The sequence below is a fragment of the Bos indicus x Bos taurus genome, chromosome 7 (assembly GCF_003369695.1).
Source record: "Bos indicus x Bos taurus breed Angus x Brahman F1 hybrid chromosome 7, Bos_hybrid_MaternalHap_v2.0, whole genome shotgun sequence".
Classification (NCBI taxonomy): Eukaryota; Metazoa; Chordata; class Mammalia; order Artiodactyla; family Bovidae; genus Bos; species Bos indicus x Bos taurus.
This window is the reverse complement of record NC_040082.1, coordinates 100,920,985-100,946,070: the sequence shown is the minus strand read 5'-3', so window position 1 is coordinate 100,946,070 and position 25,086 is coordinate 100,920,985. Positions and strand designations below refer to the sequence as shown.

General features: G+C 40.3%; 1 protein-coding gene across 1 annotated transcript in view; it reads left to right on the top strand.

Moving 5' to 3' along the window:
* Positions 1-556: 556 nt before the first annotated feature.
* The window catches only part of LOC113896427 (adhesion G protein-coupled receptor E2-like), a gene marked incomplete at its 3' end in the record, with an annotated part of 62,716 nt that continues 38,186 nt past the window's right edge, over positions 557-25,086 (top strand). The window contains exons 1-12 of the mRNA XM_027548617.1: positions 557-660; positions 3,743-3,796; positions 4,328-4,447; positions 7,510-7,656; positions 9,069-9,122; positions 9,411-9,545; positions 11,932-11,978; positions 12,076-12,153; positions 12,534-12,711; positions 17,856-17,963; positions 18,148-18,368; positions 18,554-18,733. Coding sequence (XP_027404418.1) covers positions 594-660; positions 3,743-3,796; positions 4,328-4,447; positions 7,510-7,656; positions 9,069-9,122; positions 9,411-9,545; positions 11,932-11,978; positions 12,076-12,153; positions 12,534-12,711; positions 17,856-17,963; positions 18,148-18,368; positions 18,554-18,733 — 1,389 coding nt within the window. The remainder of the gene's footprint in view (positions 661-3,742; positions 3,797-4,327; positions 4,448-7,509; positions 7,657-9,068; positions 9,123-9,410; positions 9,546-11,931; positions 11,979-12,075; positions 12,154-12,533; positions 12,712-17,855; positions 17,964-18,147; positions 18,369-18,553; positions 18,734-25,086) is intronic.

Here is a 25,086-nt window from a genome sequence, read left to right as displayed (position 1 = left end):
AGGGGACAACAGAACATAAGATGGTTGGATGGCATCACCGACTCAATGGAAATGAGTTTGGGTGGACCCTGAAAGTTGGTGATGGACAGCGAGGCCTGGCATGCTGCGGTTCATGAGGCTGCAGAGAGTCTGACATGACTGAGTGAACTGAACTGAGCTGATACCAAAAAGATTAAAAAACCACCTTCAATGAGTATTTCAGTACAAACACTATGTGAAAGTCACTCAGTCGTGTCCCACTCTTTATGACCCCATGGACTATGCAGTTCATGGAATTCTCCAGGCTGGAATACTGGAGTAGGTAGCCTTTCCCTTCTCCAGTGGATTTTCCCGACCCAGGAATCGAATCGGGGTCTCCTACATTGCAGGCAGATTCTTTATCAGTTGAGCCACAAGGGAAGCCCAAATACTAATTCAGTATAAATACCATGCACATAGTTTAAAAACAGAACTGCAGTTTCTAAGAAGCTAATCATAGGGCAGATTAAAAGGGAAGAAAGAATCCAGATCAGCATTTTCCTCAGTCAACTTATTCAAAGTGCAAGTAACACTTAAAACAAGAAGTCTTTTCAACACGCACAGACCAAGATCAGATGTCTTCCGTGGCTGAACTTGCTGGTCTCTACATCATGAAAAACGGCTATCTAAGGTTGCTTCCAGGTGTGTAGAATGATAACACGGGGTATAGACAAATAGAGCTGTTTGGGGACTCTATCCGTCTGCAAATATTCTCTTCTTTCTTTCATCCTTGATATTTAACTTGCTTTCCTACTATCTCTATAAGGGATAGACAAGTAGAAATTTTAAGGATATTAGCACACTGATAGTAAGTTTCAAAGGAGAAAACTGGTCAAACTTACTTCTGGGCAAATTGGAGACTTAAAGACATCTCGTTTTGCCACCTGTATTAGTCCAGGTTTTCCTGAGAAAGAGAATTCACTGGAATGTTTAGAGAGAAGGAAAGAGAAAGGGGTTTATTGAAGGAACTGGTTCATGGGACTGCGGAGGTTGGAAAGTTCAAAATCGACAGGACAGGGAGCCAGGCTGGAAACCTTGGGAAGACCTAATGCTGCTTCTCAAGTCCAAATGCAATCTGGAAGAATTCTCTCTTCCTCAGTGAGGTCAGTCTTTTTACTATAAGGTTTTCAACTGTTTGAAAAAGGATCACCTATATAATGGAGAGTAATCTGCTTTACTCAAAGTCTATGGATTTAAATGTGTGTGTGCATGCATGTTTAATCCCAAAGTCATCTCAGATTCTTTGGGACCCGATGGACTGTAATCCACCAGGCTTCTCTGTACATAGGATCTCCCAGACAAAAACACTGGAGCAAGTTGCTAATTTCTTCTCCAGGTGATCTTCCCAGCCCAGAGGCTGAACCCGCATCTCCTGCTAGGCAGGCAGATTCTTTACCACTGAGTGACCTGGGAAGCCCTGCCTTAAATGTTAATCTCATTTTTAAAAAGCAAAACAAAACTCTGCAGCAGCATCTAGACTAGTGTTTGACAAAATATCTGGGTACTATGGCTGAGACAAGCCTGGTAAACTTTTTTTTTTTTTCAGAAGAGTATAAAACCAACCTATGTGAAAATTCTAATGGCATAAGAAAAACACCATTACTTAATCTATAGGCTTTATGTGGGATGGAATGATTTGAGGGAAACCACTCCAGTATTCTTGCCTAGAAAATCCCATGGACAAAGGAGCCTAGTGGGCTGCAGCCTATGGGGAGGCAAAGAATTGGACACAACTGAGTGACCAACACTTTCAATAGTAAATTGGTGAAAAAACAGTATCAGAAAGGTCAGCTTAATTCTGATGAATCTTTATTTTCTTCACTGTTTAGAATAATACCTGTTACCTAGTAAGTCAAATGTTCCTTATATGTTGTCCTCATTGCTTGTAAATTGTTTTCTGTTTTTTATGAGAATGGCCATATTTCTTATCTTCTTTGTGAAACATGACTTTCTTAATTCTGGGCACATTTGGGGAAAATTCTGTGCAGACTCACAGATCGTAAAAAATTTTCATAGGGTTCACTGGCTCCCATGGATAAGATAACAGACTCTAATACGTGCTCCACATATTGCCTATAAGAGTAAATTTTATCTTTGCATCCATAGTTATTTTCTTTATTCATTTTTTTAAACTTTCATTTTGTATTGGAGTGTAGCCAATTAGGGGCTTTCCAGGTAGCACAGAAGGTAAAGAACCCGCCTACCAATGCAGGAGACATAATGAGATGTGGGTTTGATCCCTGGGTCAAGAAGATCCCCTGGAGAAGAGAATGGCAGTCCACTCCAGTATCTCTGTCTGGAGAATTTCATGGACAAAGGAGCCTGGTGGGCTGCAGTCCATGGGATTGCAAAGAGTAAGACACGTCTGAGTGATTAACACACACACACACACATATGTCCAATTAATAATGTTGTGATAGTTTCAGGTGAACAGTGAAGGGACTCGACCATTACATGTACATGTATCCATTCTCCCCCGAAATTCCTCCCATCCTGGTTGCCACATAACATTGAGCAGAGTTCCCTGTGCTATGCAGTAGGTCCTTGTTAGTTATCCATTTCAAATGTAGCAGTGTGTACATGTCCATCCCCAACTCCCTAAATATCCCTTCCTCCATTCTTCCCACCCCCCACCCCCCCGGCAACCATAAGTTCATTATCTATGTCTATGAGACTCTTTCTGTTTTGTAAGTTAATTTGTATTATTTCTGTTTAGATTCCACATATAAGGGTTATTTTCATAACAGAAAACTTGATCAGTAACTCATTTTCTCAGACCAAACTGGGAGATCAAGAAAAAAGGCTGTGCTCTTGATACACTATAGCAGGACCAGGAGTTCACTTGGAAGTTTAGAAGTCATTGGACTTCCCTGGTGGCTCAGATGGTAAAGAATCTGCTGAAATGCAGGAGTCCCAGATTTGATCCCTGGATGGGGAAGATGCCCTGGAGAAAGGAATGGCTACCTACTCTAGTATTCTTGCCTGGAGAATTCCATGGACAGAGGAGTCACCTTGTGGGCTACAGTTCTTGGGCTCACAAAGAGTCAGACATGACTGAGCCACTAACTCTTTCAGTTTCATAGAAGTTATTGGTGCTATATGTGGAGAGGCCATTTAACAAGGTTATATTGACTCTACCTTAGTTCTTCTACCTTAGAAGTTGCCTTAGTTCTTACTTCTCACATGCTCTAAACTCCCTGTCTCCTGATCCAGGGCTCCATGCCCTGCTGATATAATTGTGAGCTAGGGCTCCAACTCAGGGCTGTTTCATTTCTACTACCCATACCCATCTGTGTCATTTATGTTAAACATGAAGAGAGATCCTGAAACAGAAACCTTCAGAGCAGATTTCTGCCACTGTCAGAGAACAAATAACCTAGGTACAACAATCTAAAGAACTTTCTCCTCCACAATTTAACACTTCCACTGGAAGAGGTTGGAATTTCAAAGATGTGTTGCTAACATCAGCTGTAGGTCTATATATTGCCTGTCCTTTACCTGTAGCACCTGTTTTTTCCGCGAGGACTGTGTCCGTTGCTGACTGACTCCTCAGGGAGACCCAAGACTCAGGTGAAAGACTGAGTTCTCGAGAATATGACATGCCACTGGAAAGCTAAGAGATACAGGGCCCAGAAACACATCCCCAGGTGGCAATGGCTATGGGGACAGGAGATGAAATTGAGTGTGACTCTACTCTGTCATCTTTCTGTTTTTCTGCCCCCAGGATTCTTGATTCTTCTGTTTTTGCCGTTGGAATCCATATCCTTGAACAAGAAACGTAAGTTTGTTCAGCCAGCCCCATTAGTGACATAAGCTGTGGAGCATATGCTGGGGTTTGTGTCCTCTTACCAACAAAGGAATAAGAAAGTAGGCTTATGCTGAATGTAAGGTCCAGACACAGTTTTATGAATGTAAGAGAAGCTATTCCTCCACACTCCAACATGCTCAGAAATTTTTGTCTCTTCCTATTCCAAGAAAGGGCTTCCCAGCTGACTCAGTGGTAAAGAATGTGCCTGCCAATGCAAGAGACACAGGTTTAATTCCTAGATCATGAAGATCCCCTGGAGGAGGAAAATGGCAACTCACTCCAGCATTCTTGCTTGGAGAATCCCCTGGAGTCTGGTGGGCTAAAGTCCATGGGGTCACAAATAGTCAGACATGACTTAGTAACTAAACAAAAATAACTTCCAATGGAGTCATCCCATCCATTCCTTCCCTTCCTCTATTATTAGATCACCAGCCTGAAGCAGGCTTTGTTCATTCCTTGACAATTCCTTGACCTCCATCCCCACTGCTTCTTCCCTCACAGCCTGTGCTTGGTGGTGCCCTCCAAACCCTCCATGTGTCAACACTGATGCCTGCCGCTGCATTCCAGGATTCATTTCTGCATCTGAGGACAGCTTCACCAGCCCCTTGAAGAGTTGCCATGGTACAGAGCCTTGGGGTGGTGGAAATGCTCAGGCAGATTTGGGGAGAGGCTGTGGTACATCTACAGCATTCAGCTCTGAGGGCAGCACAGAAGCACTTTGTTGAGAATAAGAAAGGAGACATTTTAAGAAAGCATGAAGGAAGTGAGCAGTCCCATAGGGGCTGCAAATTTGATACCAACAATGGAAAAAAGTCCTTTCCTCCACATCATCACTAACACTTGTTCTGTCTTGTCTTTTTGATAATAGTTATTCTAACAAGTGTGAGGTGATATCTGGTTTTTATTTCCATTTCATTGATTGGTGATGTTGAACACCTTTCCATGTACCTGTTGGCCATTTGGTAGTCTTCTTTGGAAAAACATCTATTCAGTCATCTACCCATTTTTTACTCAATCACTTTATTTGGTTCTTTTTTTTTTTTTTTTTTTGCTATTGAGTCATATGAGTTCTTTATATATTTTGGATATTAACCCCTTATGTATGTATGATTTGTAAATTATTATCCAATATTGTAGATTTTCTTTTCATTTTTTGGATAGATTCATTTGCTGTACAGTCTTCCCTGATAGCTCAGTTGGTAAAGAATCTGCCTGCAATGCAAAAGACCCCGGTTCAATTCCTGAGTCGGAAAGATCCTCTGGAGAAGGGATAGGCTACCCACTCCAAAATTCTTGGGCTTCCCTTGTGACTCAGCTGGTAAAGAATCTGCATGCAATGTGGGAGACCTGGGTTCGATCCTTGGGTCGGGAAGATCCCCTGGAGAAGGTAACAGCTACCCACTCAAGTATTCTGGCCTGGAGAATTCGATGGGTTGTAGAGTCCATGAGGTGGGACACGACTGAGTGATTTCACTTCATTTTGCTGTACAGAGCTATGTAGTTTGATGGAGTCCCACCTCTCTAGTTTGCTTTTGTTGCTTTGCTTTTGCTGTCAAATCCAAAAAAAAAGTTATTACCATGACCAATGTCAAGGAGCTTATACAGTATGGTTTTTTCTATGAATTTTATGATTTCAAGGTAGCCTGATTTTTGTAATTAGCAAATTCAGCCTCAAAGAGATTGAGTGATGTCCAAAGTTCTATAACTAATAAGGTAGTATAAACAGACTATGTCTAAAGCCAAGGAGTTTTTATTCTTCAAAAAAATAGAACAACAAAAGGAAATTATTAAACATAAAGTTAAGATGAAAACTTTTGTTATGGACATTTTACTGCAATTTTTTTTAATGAGGGAAAAGAAAATTATATGATTTTTCATCAAGAAATATTCTTCATCTGCTCAAAATAATCTGAGTTATTGGTAATAAAATAAATTATTCCTAGCATATTTGAAACAATGAGTGAAAAAAAAAAGAAAAAATCTACAATATTCTAGAATACTAGAATTCTGGGTGATTCCCCCCCCCCCTTTTTTTTTTTATCTTTTTCCCTGTTTTATTTTTTTTTTTTTAAGTTTTTTTTTTCTTTTTTTGGTCTTTGAAATCTGGTGTGTATTTTATTTTTTTAAATTTTATTTTATTTTTAAACTTTACATAATTGTATTAGTTTTGCCAAATATCAAAATGAATCCACCACAGGTAAGTATCGATGTATTATTTAAAATTTGGGAGAAAGTAAATTTTATCAAAGAAAGGAAAAGATGTTGCAATTACTGCACAGCCCTTACTTGACCCTGGAAGTATCCAAAAGATTCCTTTGTGAACTTGCATGTGTGTGTCTCAGGGAGATATGCAGACTCTTGAACATGGAGAGGAAATCTGGCTGATGCTTTAACTGGATTCCAGCTCCTTCCTTGGACTACACTTGTCAGGTTGAGGAGTCTCCCATCCTCATGTCTTCTCCTTCCAGCACTCATTCCCATATGCCCCCACTCACTCCTCCCTATCCCTCAGCCTTTAATATGGGTCTCCATCTGAGAGGAGGAAATCTCAGAGATCAGATGGGGGCCAAACAACAATTCCTCAGGTGTGCATCCCTCCCCCTTCCATTCATATCCTTATGTTAATACTACCCACAACCTGGATCTGGGGCCTTAGAAGGGAATGTCAAAATTCTGGATAAGAAACTCTGACCTGGGAAAGACCAGTTGTCTACCCTGACTGATCATGACCGTGTGAGTCCTTCCAGGCTTTAAACGTCTTTGGCCCCCTGACTGGAAGGAGATCATATATGTACAAGAGCCAAACATTCTATTTCTGAATTTTTACTAAGTTGCTGTTGTTTTAGCATTGGTGTCCAGCACTTGCTCTATGGTTCCCTGACCTATTCCAAGGGGACCTGGCTCATGGGCACCTTTCCTCCTAAGTTTAGGAACAGGGAGAGGTAAAATGCCAGACAACACCTGCAGTGACTCAGCTGTGAGCTGCTTCCTCTTTCCTATGCATAACAGGCTCTGATAAAATGTGATTTCTACAGAAGTGGAGAGAGCAAGTCTCCCCTAGAGACATCCTGGGGAATCTCAAGAAGTCTTAACATGAGAGCTGGGGGAGTGCTTGATGAAGATTGTAGGGTGTACTAGGACTGCTATGACTAAAGTGGAGGTTGAGGGCATCAATGTGTAAGAGTCTGATCACCTACCCCTAACCTCAGCTGTAAATGATGGATATCACTCTGGACAATTCCCCAGCCATGACTGCCTCCATTTCCTCAGCATCTTGGGAAGCCTTCAGTGTCACTGTCACTCACAGTTAGGAATGACTTGAGCTCAAATGCATGTCCCTGATGATGCAAACAGCAACCAAGAATATGGTCCAGAACCAAGTCATTTTTTCTGTCTACCCCAAAAGGCCTGCAGCGGGGAGGCAGACCTCCTTCCAGTCCCCATATGACACAGCAGAGTGTTTGAATCAAGGTACATGCAGATAGTCAGAGAGCAGGGATGAGCAGAACAGTAAGCCAGCTTTCTGGAGCAACTGATGCTAGTTCAGCCTAACCCTACAAGAGCTAATGAGGAGCTGAGTTAGTTCAGTCTTGTGTCAATATCAGGATGGAGGTGAGTGCCATGTGAATTCACAACGGAATTCATACCTTTGAGAGGTGACATTTTGTCCTGTTGTGTTCCAGATATCAACAAGTGTGGACCATCATGGAAAGTGTCCTGTGGAATATATGTAGACTGCCAGAACTTTAAAAACACACAGCGTCAATGCAAAGGAAACAGAACTCTTTCTCAAAAAGAATTTGAGAATGAGTGTACTACAAAAACCTTTGGTAAGAAGGAACCCATTTCTTTCATTTCCTCATTCATTAAGTTTGGCCACTTACTCTAGGCCACAGAGGTCTGTTCTCAGCACCTACTGGTATCCCCTCTCTCTCCAAACCACAAGGGTCAGAACCCCACATAGAGTGTCATTTCTTCAATACTGGATGCCCCCTTGACATTTGGCATCTTATTTTCTCAAATAAACAGAACAGTGGTATTCAAGACATTTCAGGAGTTGATGTCCAGTGCAATGAGTCCCAGGAAATTATCTGTATTCTTCATCATTAATTGCCAAGATGAGACCTTTCTCACCTGGATCCCATACAGATTTGAGCAAGCTAGGGGTCCTTTCAGACTCTTCTGGAATGATGGACCTGAGAACTCTGTCTAGAAATGTTGGAAGGGGGATATTCAAGGGTGGTCCCATCTTCCCCAGCCAGCCCTGCCCCTGGGCAACCTTACCCAGTTCCTTGGCCACTCAGCCTTTGTCTATTTCACTATGCAAGTATCCACCATGCCCCTGACCAATAATTTCTATTAACAAGCCTATGGGAAACTCAAATGACTGGGACCGGGAGGATGTTATGTCAGAATGGGTAGATGACATGAACCACACCACATATACTCAAAGTGGCTCCCATTTGGCATAGATGGAAAGAGAGAGTGTCACTGGGCTTCATTGTCCTGGCCCAACTCTCTACTTAGGAGGTCAACAAAGGCCCTACATTGACTCAGACCACTTGAGCCTTGCACAGAAGGAGCCCACAAGTTTGCATCCCTAGCTGGATGCCCAGGACAAAGAAGACAGAAACACCAGCCACTCCTCATCCATCAGCACCTGCTTCCTTCTTCAGCCACCCAGCCCTCCCACAAAGCTGGCCTCACTCAGATGATGAGTCTTACCATTTCATTTCAGTTTGGAAAACGCCTTCCAAGGGTACAGGAAGTGGATCCTCACAACACCAAGTCTGCATGGATGGAAGTAGACCTCCATTGTATCCCCAGTCTGGTCCCCAGTGTCCAGGAGCCTCTGGCCTGTTCTGGCATCATCTTTACAGGCCTCACCCCTTCCTGAAAGCTTATTGATGGTCCTGGCTCAGGGATGGGTCTTGGACCAGCTTCATGGAGTTAGAGTCTGAGCTAGCATGGATGGGAGAGCACTATTCTTTCTACAAATGTGTAGCACATGAGGTTCCACAGGGGCTGTCTATCAGTGACTGATCCCTCAAGAGACCTGAGAAATGGAGGGGAAGTGTTGATTCCTTGATTCCAAGTAAAGTACAGGAGCCTCAGTAATGTTGCTCAGAGTGATGGGCTATAGAGCCAGAGCCATCCAGTAAGAAGGCAAAGGCCATGGGTACAGTGGTTGCAATTAGAGCTCAACTCTCTCCTCTTTGTCATCTCTGTCTTTCTGCCACAGAACTGAATCTACTACTGCTGAAGACAATGAACACTGCAGTCCAGAACCTTAAAAGTGAGTCTCTGCACCCAGCTCCATTGGTGACATAAGCTTGAGAGTGTATGCCATGGTCTGGGTCCTCTCACCAATAAAATTGGGAAAGGAGGTTTATTCTGCAAGAGTATCCTCTAAGGATACTAACAGCTGTTACTCTTCCCCATTACGTCCAGAGTTTTCTGAGGCTTTTCACTTCTAGTGGCAGCCATTCAACACTTTCCTCCCCTCCTCTACTATTGGGCCTCTAGCATGAAGCTGACTTCCTCAGTTTCTTGGGTCTTCTGACCATGATCTTCATCCACACAGCCTCTATCATAACTCGTTGTGCTCGGTGGTGCCCTCCAAACTCCAAATGTGTTGATGCCAACACCTGTCGCTGCATTCCAGGATTCACATCTTCAACTGGGGAAGTCATCACCAGCCGCTCAGAGACTTGTGATGGTACAGAGGCTTGGGGGTGGCATTAACTTGTGGGTGGCATATGCTTGGGGGTGGTATATAGAGATTGTGGGAGGACACAATGGGACCTCCAGAGCCCTCAGCCATTGGAGCAGCTCAAAAGTATTTTAACAAGCATAACATAAAAGTGACAGCACAGGAAAGTATGAGGGGAGTTGGTAATCTTGTTTTCATGATCAGTTGGAAGAGGGCTGAGAGCCGACACAGCAGAGCTGGGCTATGACACAGGCTCTTTGACAGTTAGGAAGTTGTTTTCCTCTCTGTGCATTATTTGCTAGTCTGTAAACCAGAGGTAGTCATTGTACCTACCCCATATGGATGAACTTAGATTTAATATTTACCTTAGTTAAGAAAAGCTAAAGTTTCAGTTCAGTTCAATTCAGTTGCTCAGTCATGTCCAACTCTTTGTGAACCCATGAACCACAGCACGCCAGGCCTCCTTGTCCATCACCAACTGCCAGAGTCCACCCAAACCTATGTCCATTGAGTCAGTAATGCCACCCAACATCTCATCCTCTGCTGTCCCCTTCTCCTCCTGCCCTCAATCTTTCCCAGCATCAGGATCTTTTCCAATGAGTCAGCTCTTCCCATCAGGTGGCCAAAGTATCAGAGTTTCAGCTTCAACATCAGTCCTTCCAATGAACACCCAGGACTGATTTCCTTTAGGATGGACTGGTTGGATCTCCTTGCAGTCCAAGGGACTCTCAAGAGTCTTCTCCAAAACCACAGTTCAAAAGCATCAATTCTTCGGTGCTCAGCTTTCTTTATAGTCCAACTTTCACATCCATACATGACCACTGGAAAAACCATAGTCTTGACTAGATGGACCTTAGTGCAGAGAAAATTGTCAACACATGAGAGCTATTATCATCATTCATAGTGTTACACTATTATTATTATTATGGCAAAAAGAAAGGGGGGGGGGAATAAATGGACCGACAGAAGGAAAGAAACTCCCAGGAGGAAGCTCAGGCTTTCTCACTATCTCAAGCTCACCAGAAACTCCTCCCCACTGACCATTGTGGTTTCCCACATCAATCCTCACAGCAGACCCAGGATGCTAGCACACTTAGATTTTTTTCCCCACCTTCTCCCACTTTGCCCAACTGTCATATTTTATTCTAGGAGTTTTACATTTTCAAGACAGAATCTTTTTTTCAATAATCATATTTGGGCCCAAAGAGCTTAAGTTATATATCCAAAGTCACACATTTAGTAGGGTCATAGAACCAAGATCCAGATCTAAAATTTAAAGACTTTATTTTCAACAATATAGAATCATAAGGGAAATTGTATTGCTTAAAAAGTTAATAAGATGGTACATTTTATGTTTTATGAATTTTACCACAATACTAAAAAGTAGGGGAGAATTATACAGTTTTTACAAGAAATAATCCTTGTCTACTGATAATAGTTTTTGATGGACATTTATTGCTACTAAAGAAAAATATTCTGAATATGTGCAATATGATGAGAAAAAAATTTTGAAGAAATTTCCAGGGATCTGTGTAATGGACATAAGAGTGATTTTCTTTCTTTCTTCTTTTTTTATGTTTTAAATTATCTTTGTTTTCCAAGTATCCATGTGTTACTTAATATTTTTTATAAAAGTGGATTTTATCAGATTTTGTTATCAAAAAAGGTATTTGACTGATGTTCAGTCTTTCTGTCACTCTAGAGGTATTCCCAGAGTTTCTTTGATGCATTTGTATGTGTGTCTCATGGAGATTTGTAAACTGCTGAACATGGAGAAGAGATATGGCTGCTAGTCCCAGCTCATTCCTAGGAGCACACTTATCAGGTTGAGGAATTCCAGATCCTCATATCCTCCCCTCCTCACACCCCATTTCCACTATCCTGCACTCAATTCCATCTCATCTCATCAACATTTAAGACAGGTCTCCAGTGACTGCCACTATCTAAGAAGACAGGAAGAAGTCTCAATGCCCAGTTAGAGGTTGAATTTGAATCCCTCAGTTGTGCATCCCTCCTATATCTTGTTCTGTCTTACTGAAGACCCTCCACCTGGGTCTGGGGCCTTAGAAGGGAAACCCTTAGGTCCAGAGATGAGGACTCTGATCTGGGGGGACCAGACAGCTGCCCTGACTCATCATGATGTTATGAGTCCTGTGAAGCCATAAAGTCTTTGGTTCCCTAATCAGAATATACAGGATCGAGCATTCTGTTCCTTCTTTTTGATTCATTCTTACGTTCATGGTTCTTCTTAAACTGTTATTCTGAGGAACCAAATATTCAGGGATTAATGTCTGGGATGGTACCTGGCCTGACCTGACCACAGATCCCACTCACAACATACACACACACAAATGCTCTCACCCCTAATGATCCACCGTACTGTTCCCTGCAGAGATCTCCATCCACACCTGGACCGCACCCTCAAGTATCAACAGCTCGGTGAGTGGCCCAGCAGACAACACACAACAGGAAATCCCTCCATATAGCCCACCTATTTCCCCCAAGTTCTAACCTCCTCATATTCTTCCCCCCCAAGATGCTCTCCTGCTTCTTCAACAGAGTCCAGAATCTTAGTGAAAATGTGGAGTCAGTCCCTGTCCAGGACACTATCCAGGTAAGGGTAGGACCCAGGGAGGCAGGTGGAGGCTTCCCACAGGTCCTGTGGGAAAATCTGGTCCAGGAGGAGATATTTCAACATAATGGTGCACTGCTCCGAGGCCCTGCCATGTGTAGTCACTCCCACATGCACCTTTTAAAAACCTTTAATCTTGCAGCCCCTGAATATTAGGTTTGCATCATCCTTGGCATTCATGTACAAGATTGACCTCTGAATGGCTGGATTCCAGATGCAAAGACCACCCAAAGAATCCTACCTGGCACTGCCTTTATCCCTCAAACAGTTTCCAATCTCTGTTTTCTGTGAGTGAGTGGGTAATGGCTTCATACAACCTCTCAGGTGTGTGATCTACTGGCTCTGTGTCCTTATCTCCACAGAACCTCATACAGGGAGTGGATGAAATGCTGGAGGCCCCCCGGGACCTAGAAACCTTGCCCAACTCAGAACAGCACCTTGTGGCCTCTAACCTGCTCATTGGCCTGGAAACTGTCTTGAGAGGACTGAGCAAGTCCCTGAACAATGAATCACTGCACTTCAGTTCACCTTCAGGCACAGGTAATTACCTGGAACAGCCTCCAGGCTCCTGCTCTGCTCATTCCTGGTTCATTCCTTTCCCAACCTCACTAGAGCCCAGTGACCAGGGTTGTATTTCAAGTTGACCTCATAAACAAAAATAAATTTTTAAAAATAAATAAATTATTGTGCTAAGCAAAACAATAAGACAGAGGAAGACAAATACCCTGGTTTCTCTAATGGTTCAGATGGTAGAGTCAGCCTGCAATGCAGGAGACCTGAGCTTGATTGCTGAGTCAGGAAGTTCCCTTGGAGAAGGGAACGGCAACCCACTCCAGTACTATTTTCTGGAGAATCCCATGGGCAGAGGAGCCTTGCAGTCTACAGTCCGTGGGTTGCAGAGTCAGACACAACTGAGCCACTAACACTTTCAAAAAACTATACAAACACCAAGGTCATCAACATAGAGAACAGATTGGTGATTGCCAGAGACAAGGATAGCAGTACAGGAAATGGTGTAAAGAAGTCAAAAGGTACAAGCTTCCAGTTAAAAATAAGTTACTGGAATGTACAACATGGTAACTATAGTTAATAGTACTGTACTGTGTATTTTAAATTGCTATGAAAGTACATCTTAAAAGGACTTACCACAGAAAAATTTGGAACTCTGTATGATGACAGATTTTAGCTAGTTTTTGTGGTGATTGTTTTGCAATATATTCAAGTACGGAGTCACTATACCTGTCAATTATACCTCAGTAAGAAAAACATAAATGAATAAAATTATATACAATATACACTTTCATTGTAAATAAATTATAAGCATAAAAATAATGATAATGAAAAGTTTAAGACAAAATAGAAATGGTTACAAAAGGGAAAATTTTTAATTTGGAATAACATAACTTTCTCATGTTATTTGTCATGTAGGTATAATCTGTTTCAATTGAGTATTTGTTTTGTTTAGCACAATTATTTATGTATTTTTTTTAAATTTATTTTTATTTATAGTAGTTTCAGGAGTGCAGCATAGTAATTTGGTATTTTTACAGAATACACTTGATTACAAGTTCTTACAGGACAATGGCTATATTCCTTATCCTAAACAATATATCCCTGTTGCTTATCTATTTTAAACATAGCTGCTGCTGCTGATGCTAAGTTGCTTCAGCCGTGTCCGACTCTGTGGGACCCCATAGATGGAAGCCCACCAGGCTCCCCCATCCCTGGGATTCTCCAGGCAAGAACACTGGAGTGGGTTGCCATAGCAGTTTGCACTTATTAATCCCATAACCCTAGCTTGCCCTTACACCCTACCATCTCCCTTTTGATAACCACTAGTTTCTTTTCAATATCAATGAATCTGTTTCTGTTTTGCATATATTGGTTTATATTATTTTTATATTTCACATAGAAATGATATACAGTATTTGTCTTTATCTGGCTTATTTCACTAAACATAATACTCTCTAGGTCCATCTACAATGTTGCAAATGGCAGAATTTCATTCTTTGCTGTGGTAGATTAATATTCTATTCTACATAATCATCACATCTTTTTATCCCATTCCTCCACTGATGGACACTAAAGTTCACAATTTTAATCAAAGTGTAAAATCTAGTAGCATTTAGTACATTATAAGGTTGTAATCGGAGAAAGCAATGGCACCCCACTCCAGTACTCTTGCCTGGAGAGTCCCATGGATGGAGGAGCCTGTTGGCCTGCAGTCCATGGGGTCACTAAGAGTCGGACACAACCAAGCAACTTCACTTTCACTTTTCACTTTCATGCATTGGAGAAGGAAATGGCAACCCACTCCAGTGTTCTTGCCTGGAGAATCCCAGGGACGGGGGAGCCTGGTGTGCTCCGTCTATGGGGTCGCACAGTCAGACACGACTGAAGCAACTTAGCAGCAGCAGCAAGGTTGTAATCATAACCTCTATTTATAAAATAACTTCAACTCTCCCAAAGTAAAAACTGTAGCCACTAAGCAAGCACTCCTCAATCCTCTGTTCCCCTGGTACCTGCCAACCACTGATTTGTTTTCTTTCTCTATGAATTTGCCATGCTGGAAATTTTGTATAAATAGAATTAAAGATATATGACCTGAATGTTTAGCTTCTTTCACCTAGCATAATGTTTCCAAGTTTCATCCATGTTGTAGCATGTATCAGTATTTCATTCTTTTATGGCTGAATAATAATGTATTGTACATGGATGTACCTCCTTTTGTTTATCCATTCATCCATTGATGGACTTTGGCTGACTGCCACCTTTTGACTGTTGTGACCAAAGCTACTATGAATGTGGTGTTTCTTTTCTGTGCACCTCACAGCATATGGGAAGTAGGATCTTAATTCCCTGACCAGAGACCAAAACTGTGTCTCTTGCATTGTAAGCATGGAGTCCTGGAAGCACTGTACCACCAGGGAAGTCCCTGTAGCATAAGTTTTGATTTGAATAACTGTTGAACAAAGTTCTTTGGGGCACATAATAGGGTGTAAAACTGTTTGGTGATGTGGTAGTTCTATTTTCAGCTTTTTGAGGAACCACCAAACGAGTTTTCCACAGTGGCTTTTTCTTCATTTTACATTATCAACAGCAATGTATGAGGGTTCCAATTTCCTCATCCTCAGCAACACGTTACTTCCATTTTGCTTTCTTTTTCTTGTAGCCATTCTAGTGTGTGTCAGGTGATATCTCATCATGGTTCTATCTGCATTTCCCTAGTGACTAAGATGTTGAACCTCTTTTCATGTCATTGTTGAATTTGTCTATATTTTATTGGAGAAACACCTACTCGGGTATTTTTCTTTCTTTTCAATTTCAATTTTTTACATTTGGTTGTTAAGCTATAAGAGATCTTCATAGATCTTAATTTAGATCCTATCAGATATGTCTTTGCAAATATATTCTCCCATTCTGTAGATTACCTTTTCACTTTTTTGTGGTCTTTTCACTTTAATGAATAGATATTTCCATTTTGATGAAGTCCATATAATCTATTGGCACTTTTGTTGCTCCTGCATAATTACTCCATATCTAATAGTCCATTTCCAAATCCAAGGTCAGGAAGAGTTACTCATGTGTTTTTGTCCTACTTGTTTTAGTTTTAACTTTTAAATGTAGATCTTTGAGCCATTTTGACCCCAAGGGGTCTTTGACCCATTTCTTTATTAAAATTTATTATATGAAGTAGGTCACTGAATTCCTTCATTGCTTGTGGAAAGCTGGATGTCTCATTGTGTTTTTTTTTTTTTTTTTAGTATTATTTATTTTATTTTTTTTTGTCTTTTTTTTTTTCTAATTTTATTTTATTTTTAAACTTTACATAATTGTATTAGTTTTGCCAAATATCAAAATGAATCCGCCACAGGTATACATGTGTTACCCATCCTGAACCCTCCTCCCTCCTCCCTCCCCATACCATCCCTCTGGGTCGTCCCAGTGCACTAGCCCCAAGCATCCAGTATCCTGCATCGAACCTGGACTGGCAACTCATTTCTTACATGATATTTTACATGTTTCAATGCCATTCTCCCAAATCTTCCCACCCTCTCCTTTGCCCATTGATGGTCTTGACACCCCTTTGTGAAAATCAACTGACCATAGATGCATGGATTTATTCCTGGATCCTCAGTTCTGTTTTACTGCTCTGTATTCATATAGCAATTTCCCACCATTTTGAATACTGTAGGTTGGCAGTAAGTTTTGAAATCAGAAATTGTAATGCCTCCAAATTTGTTTTTCACCTTTAAGATTGCTTTGTTTATCCAGGTCACTTGCAGTCCATTATGGATTTTAGGATGAACTTTCCATTTCTGCTGAAAATTAATTTAATGATGTCAGAATTTTGATACAGATTGCATTGAGTTGATAAATCATTTTGGGGACTGTTGAGATCTTAATATGATGGTTCTGATCCATGACCACAGGATGTCTTATGATTTATTTAGAGTTTCTAATTACTTTCAACAGTCCTTTGTAGTGTTCAATATACAAGTCTTGAGTTTCCTTGGATAAAATTTTTCCTTATATTTTGTTGACTATTTGTGTATCTATGTTCAAATTGACATTGGTTTATTGGGATTGCTGTAATGCATTATCTTGTTTTGTTCTTGGGATAATGATGGTCTCATAGAACTATTTAGGTAGAGTTATTTCTCTTCTATTCTATAGAAAAGTTTACAAAGGATTAGTATTAACTTTTTCCAGAATGCCTGAGAGCATTCACTATAGAAGCCATCTGTTCTGGTCTTTTCATTTTGTAAAGTTTTGGATACTGATTCAATCTACTTATCTGTTACTGGATTGCTCTGATTTTCCATTTTCTTAAAGCAACTTTTTGTATTTTGTGTCTATAGGAATTTCTCCATTTTATTTAGGTTGCATTTCATGTTGTTGAATAATTGCTCATATGTTCTTTTACAATCCTTTGTAAATTTAAATGATATATGTATATACCACTATTATTGTACCAAATGATATTGCTTAAAACAATAATATCATTATTTATAATATACATTATTATAAATATTATTTATATATTATTGATAAAATGATACATAATCATTTATATATGTCATATGATTTAGATATTTTGACATCATATTTAGATATCATGTAAATCAATGATAAAAATATATCATTTCCTGAGCTACCACAGAAGCCCATATAATATATATTATGTAATATATAAACTGTCTACATATTTATATAATATATTAAGGGGCTTCCCTGGTAGCTCAGCTGGTAAAGAATCTTCCTGCAATACAGGAGACCCTGATTTGATTCCTGCATCAGGAAGATCCCTTGGAGAAGGGATAGGCTACCAAGACTAATATTATTGAGCTTCCCTAGTGGATCAACAGTAAAGGTTCCAATATTAATCCAAAGTTTACAATGCAGGATACCTGGGCTTGATCCCTGGGTTAGGAAGGTCTCCTAGAGGAGGGCATGATATCCCACTCCAGTATTCTGCCTGGAGAATCCCCATGGACAGAGAAGCTTGGCAGGCTACCACCCATGGGGTTGCAAAGTTTTGGACACGATTGACCAAATAAGGGCAGCACACAGCACATAATATATTAAAATACTTATTTTTATGTATGCAAATAATGGTAGTATGTGTACCATCATAGCCACAATTACTAATCTAACTCCCTTCTATAACCCTCACAACTCAGAAATGTCACTGAAGGCACTGGATAAAGAAGATAAGAATGTCACCTTGATTCAGAATAACATAAAGATGATACTGATCTGGGATGCAGTGCATGAATCTAATGACTCAGGTAATGGTTGTGGCAGGGTACAGATCCCTAGGAATTCAAAATGGAACATGATACTCAAAGAAGCAATAAACAGAAATGTATACTTTAAAGGAAACTATAGGTAATGGTGGGGCCACAGGGAAATAGTTAATTAAAGGAGGAGTCATGGATACCCCAAGATATCAACCTTGCCTTTGTCCTGCAGGTCCCATTGTGGTGGGCCTTGTCTCCATACCTGGGATTGAAAAGTTGCTGGATAAAGTCCCCCTGATTGTGGACGCTGAGGAACAGGCAGTTCCACATGAGACACGTGGGGAATTGCTGCAGGAAATTCCCCCTATCCTGCTGTCAGATGTCATATCTGTTTTTATCAGCAACAGTAACACACAGAACCTCAGTTCTCCAGTCAAATTTGTCTTCAAACATGTGAGTCCTGAGGGGATGAAGCTATGGGTGTGGGAGAGACCTGAGTCCTGGGCACAGCCTTTGTGCTTCAGGGATGTCCATCATGGGTGCATCATATCCCAAGGAAAGTCCATCATGAGCTAGATTTGGGTCAGCATTTCTGAGCAACAGAACCACCAGCTCAAACCTACTTCCTGTTTCTACAGTCAAGGACCCCTGAAACAAAGGGGAAGGTGCACTGTGTCTTCTGGGAGCAGGGCCAGAATAGAAGTGGTCATTGGGCAACCAGAGGCTGCAGGACAATGGACAACAGAGACGACAGCACCACCTGCCAGTGCACCCACTTCAGCAGCTTTGCTGTCCTCATGGCCTACTACGATGTGCAGGTGACACCCCTCAGAGGGGCTGCATTCAATATCTTGATGTGGAACAAATTCTAACACATGTAAAACCTGAAAAAAATACCGTCTCCCTGTTATCGCACATCAGTAATCTGGCACGGTATAGCAGGGATGTCTGCTCAAGTTCTTCCAAGGCTGAAATCATTCTGTCAGCCTGGACTGCATTCTGATCTGAGGTTTGCAGTCCTCCTCTAACCCTCTAATTTTGGGCACAATTCAGTTCCTTGTGATGGTAGGACTGAGGTCTCCTTGACTTCCTATCTGACAACAGGTGTCCATGTTTAGCTCTTAGGGGCTGTGGGGATTTTCTCCCTGGGACTTGGAAATGATGAACCTGAAAGAATAACAAGTCTCTTGCAAGGACTGACAAATTTATTTCTGCAGTCGAGCCTTTTTATAGAAGCAGGAACAAAGACCTTAGAGTATATGGCCAGCAGAGCGCATACGGGGTTAAGACATAATCAGTAAAATATATTTCAAGGACAGCGCATTCTAAATGACCCAGGTGTTTATCCCATGATCCATTTTCTCAAGCAACATCTTTAATATTATTAAATCTTGGCACTGAGCATAGCTAAAAGCAGGAGATGTTTTTCAGCTATCGCAAAGCCTGAGTACTTCTGGCCCTCTGCCATTTTCCCAAAGACCTTCTCCTTCAAGGCTATTTAGCACTTCACTTCCTAACATATTTTCCTTTTGTTTTTAGTTTAAGCATGGCAGCTGCTAGTTGGACTCCGTTGTGAGAGGCATGGAGTCTTGAGTAGAGACATCTGTATCCTATAATCAATGACAGAAAAAGTAAGGTGATTAATATTTATATATATAAATGTTGCTTCCTGAAAACCAAGTTCTAGGGTCTAGGGATGACAGGGTTTTAGTTAAAGTATCATAAAATTGAGTGCTGTACAATTCCTTAGGTACCTCAACTTGAAAATTAGCAATTTGTTGTTTCAACAGATTGATGTCTAAACTTGAGTTGTCTGTGAGATCCTGGAAATGTGCTTTAACTTTATCCCAAGGATACTCAGTGCTATTATAAGGCATGTTAGTCAGACAAAAAGACGTAAAATTCTAGTGACAACGTATATGTGTTTGGAAAGTCAGTTGCTGCATTTGATCTCCTAAGTGGATTATCATAGTTTGTAACTCATTAATTCGTGTTTGTAGTTGCTGATCTATTTGGGGCTTGTCGAGTCCAAAGATCATGAGAGTCTTTGTGCCATGCAGTGATAAAATCATGATTTTGTATAGAATTGTGTAATGCCATACCAGACAGGGTTCCTACTGTAACAATGGATATTAGACTAAGAATGCCAGCAATAATCCACCCTATTATGCGCTTTGACCTTTTCAGATCATTTCTGAGCAGAACTGAAAGGAATATAGAGTCAGTCCATGGCTCTGTTAAATTGACAGGAAGCCATAGTTCAGACCTCTGCTTGACCAAAGTGACATTGGCATTGTGGTAAGAAATAGTATGGTTTAAACATGTATATAAAGCATAAGCTGTACAGTTAACAATTTTAGCAGAAAGATCTATATCAAAGTTACCTACAATAAACATGTATGGGAGGTGCACATAGGATTGGATACAACCTGTATTATTATACATAAAGGTATAGTTTTGGGGTTTTAAAGCCTTCACAGTCCCATGTATATTGGCAAAGTGTTCCAGTGCAGCAGGAATCTTCCAAATATGCCATTGTTCAGGTCCTATAAGAGGGACTATAATTCTGGGCTGAGGTGGAGACAACCCTCCATTATACTAGTTTAACAATACATCCTTATCAGTCCAAAAGCCAATATTGGTCTTATGGAATCCCCATGTGTTGACTCTATGATACCAGGAACAGCTATGATTTTTTTCTTGCTCCTCAGAGCAATTCATAAATAATCCATGGGGCCCCCAGTCCACGAATTTGAATATGGATTGATTTTGTTGTTTGATAGAAACCTTCCTGAACTGTCCTCAACAGTCAGACCAATATAGTGGTTGAATTGATCATTTCTTTCTCCAAGATACAGCATCACATATTAGTTCTGCAGGCTGGAAAAGTGAGTTAGTATAGTTAGCTATTTGTCCAGGATAATGTCTTTCAGAACCATTTAAGAGGAAGGATGCAGTTGCAAACATTCCTATACTATAGGTGGAAACATTGTGTACAGAGTAAGCACACCATTGTGGGAATATAGTCATGCACAAAAAATGAGCTCCGAAGCATATAGGTAGTGTTTTGAATCCAATTGAAACACTTATCTTTTTTCCTTCATCTTCTTTGTGAATTGGCCTCTGTGCTGACCATGGGGCAGAGAAGTGCAGACTATCATTGGTGAATACCATAGGGGCCTTGTCAACCCAATCCATTATGGATAACAAAGGTGGATTAGGTATATATGCCCAATAAACATATTCCACATTTACCCTAGAGGAACAGGAAAGAACAGCTAACATTACCAGAAATAGCTTCTCTGGAGTCATAGGAGTTCTAGTGTTCTTCAGTGTTTGCTCAGCCTGATGAGTCATGTTTTTCATTTGAGCCCATGTAGGGTAAGGATTCAGACGATGGTGTTTCCTCATTGGCTCTTCCAAGGTCATTGATGAGACCCTTTGCTTCAGCTTTGTCATTTGCCAAGGGAGTCCGGTCTTGGGGTCCTTCTCGGTAATGGACGTGGTGAAGGGGAACCCAGATTTCCTCTCCATCTGCAATGACAAGACCATAACCTTTGCCTAGGAGTTGTAAGATTCCTGGCAGCCATTGATTAAATTGCTTATACCATATTGATGTATTTATTGATTTCTAATTTGTTGTTTTTGTCTTCTGCAAAATGTCTATCTACACGAGTGTTAGAATCGTTTTCTGTTGAGTTTAAAAAATTTAGGGAATAAAGAGTTAAAGATAATAATAATTGAGGGTTCATAGGATAAGAAGTGTATCTCCTCTTCCAAATTCCCCCTTTCTGTTTTAATAAATGAGTTTCTAGGGTGTGGTGGGCTCTTTAAATAATGGCTTGACTCTGGGGATTATAGAGTATTCCTGTAATGTGTGTGGTGTTCCATTCCGATAAAAATGAATGAAATGAGTGTGAGATAAATGCAGGTCCATTGTCTGTTTTCAGGACTGAAGGAATCCCCATAACTGGGAAGGTGAGTAAGAGTGCGGAAATGGCGTGTTTGCTGGATTCTGAAGAGATAGGTATTGCCCAGATAAAGCTGGAAAATGTATCTACTGAGACAAAAAGCAAAGAAAACTTTCTTAGGGAGCAGTGAGTGAAGTCTGATCGCCAAAGGGAATTAGGTTATTGCCCCTGGGAGTTAACTCTTGAAATCGTAGTTCATAAGTGCAGAGGAGCACAGACGTCATAGGTTTTAATAATATGCCTTGCTTCAGTGAGGGGAATATGATATTTAGAGTGCAATCTGTTAGCATTGGTATGAAGATTAGCATGTTCGTCACTGGCAGATGTAAAGACAGGAGCTATGAGCCTGTCGATGGCATCATTTCTTGCAACCAGAGGGCCAGGTAAACCTGAATGAGCATATTTATGTGCAATGAAGAAAGGTTCTGTACGTGAGCGAATTAAGGCTTGAGTCTGTGAAAAGAGTATGCAATTCTTCATCTTGATTGTATAAAAAGGTGGTAACAAAGTCGGGAAAAAGGGAAGCAAGGTATTTGGAATCAGTATATACATTGAAGGATAATGGTTGAAGAGACAAAAGAACATGTAAAACATACAATTCAATTCTTTGTACTGAAGAATAGGTAGTGGGTAATTTCTCTTTGATATTAGGGCCGACAATCCCTGCTATGCCTTTCTTGTTACTATCAATGAAATAGGTGGGTGCATTGGAAATTGGCTAGGATGCAATGATATTAGTTATAATGAATTTAGTACATTGTAGAAAGTCCCATAATTTTCTTTTTGGCAAATGAGATGAGATAACATTTTGAAAATCATTTAATGCTATTTTCATGGTCAGGTTATACTGTAAGGCAATTTGCAATTCTTTTTTGTCAAGGGGATGTGTATTGTATATGGATCAAATCCAGTCAAAGTTTGTACATGGCTTCTCCCTGACATGAGAAATTGCCCTATTTTCTCAATATATGATACGATTTTTTTAGACTGTTTAGTGTGTAAATATACCCATTCTATTGGGCTGTGTTGAGCTATAATTGCAGTGGGCAAATGTTCAGTGGGGAATATATATAAAGAAACCGGTTGATCATGATCTAGCCGAGTTGAGAAAGATTGTTGAATGTGTTCTTCCATTAAGGCTAGCTCTCTTCTGGCCTCTTTTGTTAGCTGCCTAGGGCTATTAGGGCTAAGGGATCCCTCTAAAATTTTAAATAGATTTTGTAAGGCATAGGTGAGGATGCCAACAAATGGCTGTAGCCAATTAATATCTCCTAGCAACTTTTGAAAATCATTCAGTGTGTGTAAAGACTGTACAGAAATTTTAGTTTTTTTGATGTTTGATTTTAGATTCTTCCATAACATGTCCTAAATAATTAAAGGGTGCTTTCAATTGAATTTTATCTGGCGCAACAAGCAGGCCATGATTTTGAAGAGTAGTAGTAACTTCATTATATAACTGTTGTAAACAGAGTTCAGATTCCATGAAGAGGAGTATATCATCCACATAATGAATTATGAAAGCAGTAGGATATTTATCTCTAATGGGTTGTAATAAAACGGATATGAGATATTGGCAAATGGTAGGAGAGTTCATCATTCCCTGAGGTAGAACCTTCCATTGAAATCTTTTAACAGGAGCCGTGTGATTTATAGAAGGAACTGAAAAAGCAAAGTGTTTTCTATCTTTAGGATGCAAAAGTATAGTAAAAAAGCAATCTTATAAAATAATAATTATAGATTAGCCTTTTGGTACCATGGAAGGGGAGGGTAATCCAGGTTGTAATGGCCCCATAGGAATTATAGTATTATTAACATTTCTTAGATCTATCAACATTTTCCATTTTCTTGATTTCTTTTTTATTACATCAGTTTCATCCACTCCTAATAGTCTTGAAGAGCCACAATTTTACCCCAATCAAGGGGCCATTCTTCCGCTCTAATGATTGAAATGTTAGCTCCGGTATCTAGCATGCCTGTGAAATTTTTTTTCCTGTATGTGTAAAGTGAGCATGGGTTTCTGATGTTCCTTTAACAAGGTGGATAGTGCAGCAGTAAGGTTGGTACTACCAAAGCTTCCCTGCAAAATTTTATCAGATGCTTTCATTGGTTTGACATATGGTAAAAGTAATAATTGTGCAAAATGTTCCCCTTTATGTAAATATACATTCCCCATTTTCACAACATTTACCATAACATGTATTTCCCCTTTATAATCTTCATCCATAACATCGGTCAATACCATTAAACCTTTCATTGTGCAGCTATTATGTCCCAAAATTAGTCCCATCATCCCGGATGGAATAAGGCCATAATATCCAGTGGGAATTTTGTGGAGGTTATATAATTCCATTAATTATATGTCATAAGGACTAGGTATATCAATGCAAGCACTCTTAGATGTAGCTACTTGTAGCATCATAACGTTGGGTCCTCCTTTTGTAATGGGGCTAGAGGATGGCCCCTTTATTAGTTTCCCTGTTGTTTTTGTTGTGCACCAGGGGTCAATGTGTTTCCAACTTTATCAAATTTAGAATGACATTCATTCAGCCAATGGAACCCCTTTTTATATCTTGGACATACTGCTGGGGGTCTCTTCTTATTAGAAGTAGTATTATTTTTTCTGGTCTGTGTTGGCAGGCAGCATTGTTTTTTTCATATGGTTGGCCTTCCTGCAGTTAAAACATTTGGCATTAGTAGCTTTCTGTACATTAAAAGTTTCTAATGTCACCAATTTTGCTCTATGGGACATAGATCCAATATCCTTCCAAGCTTTCAAATATTCCATAAGAGAGCCAGTCTCTCGAATTGGTCTAAGCACGGATTGACATTCCTCATTAGCATTTTCAAAAGCAAGTTGTTTTAAAATAATATTTTGTAAAATCAAATCCTTAATAGATTTTTTGATTGCATCCTGTAATTTCCCTATAAATTGAGAATATTCCTCCTCATGTCCTTGAATAAACTTAACAAATGAACCATCAGAGTTTGCGCTATCAACCTTTGCCCACGTCCTGTAGGCAGTTTCTTTAATGAAATGTAACATCTGAGGGGTAATATTAGCTAATTGTGCAATCATATCGGCCATGGATCCTGTTCCAGTGAGTATATCATAGGTTAAATTGGCAGGGTTACCATGAGATGGCTGGTCAATCATTATTTGTTGGGCCTCATCATTAACCCATATTTGCCATTGAAGTAAT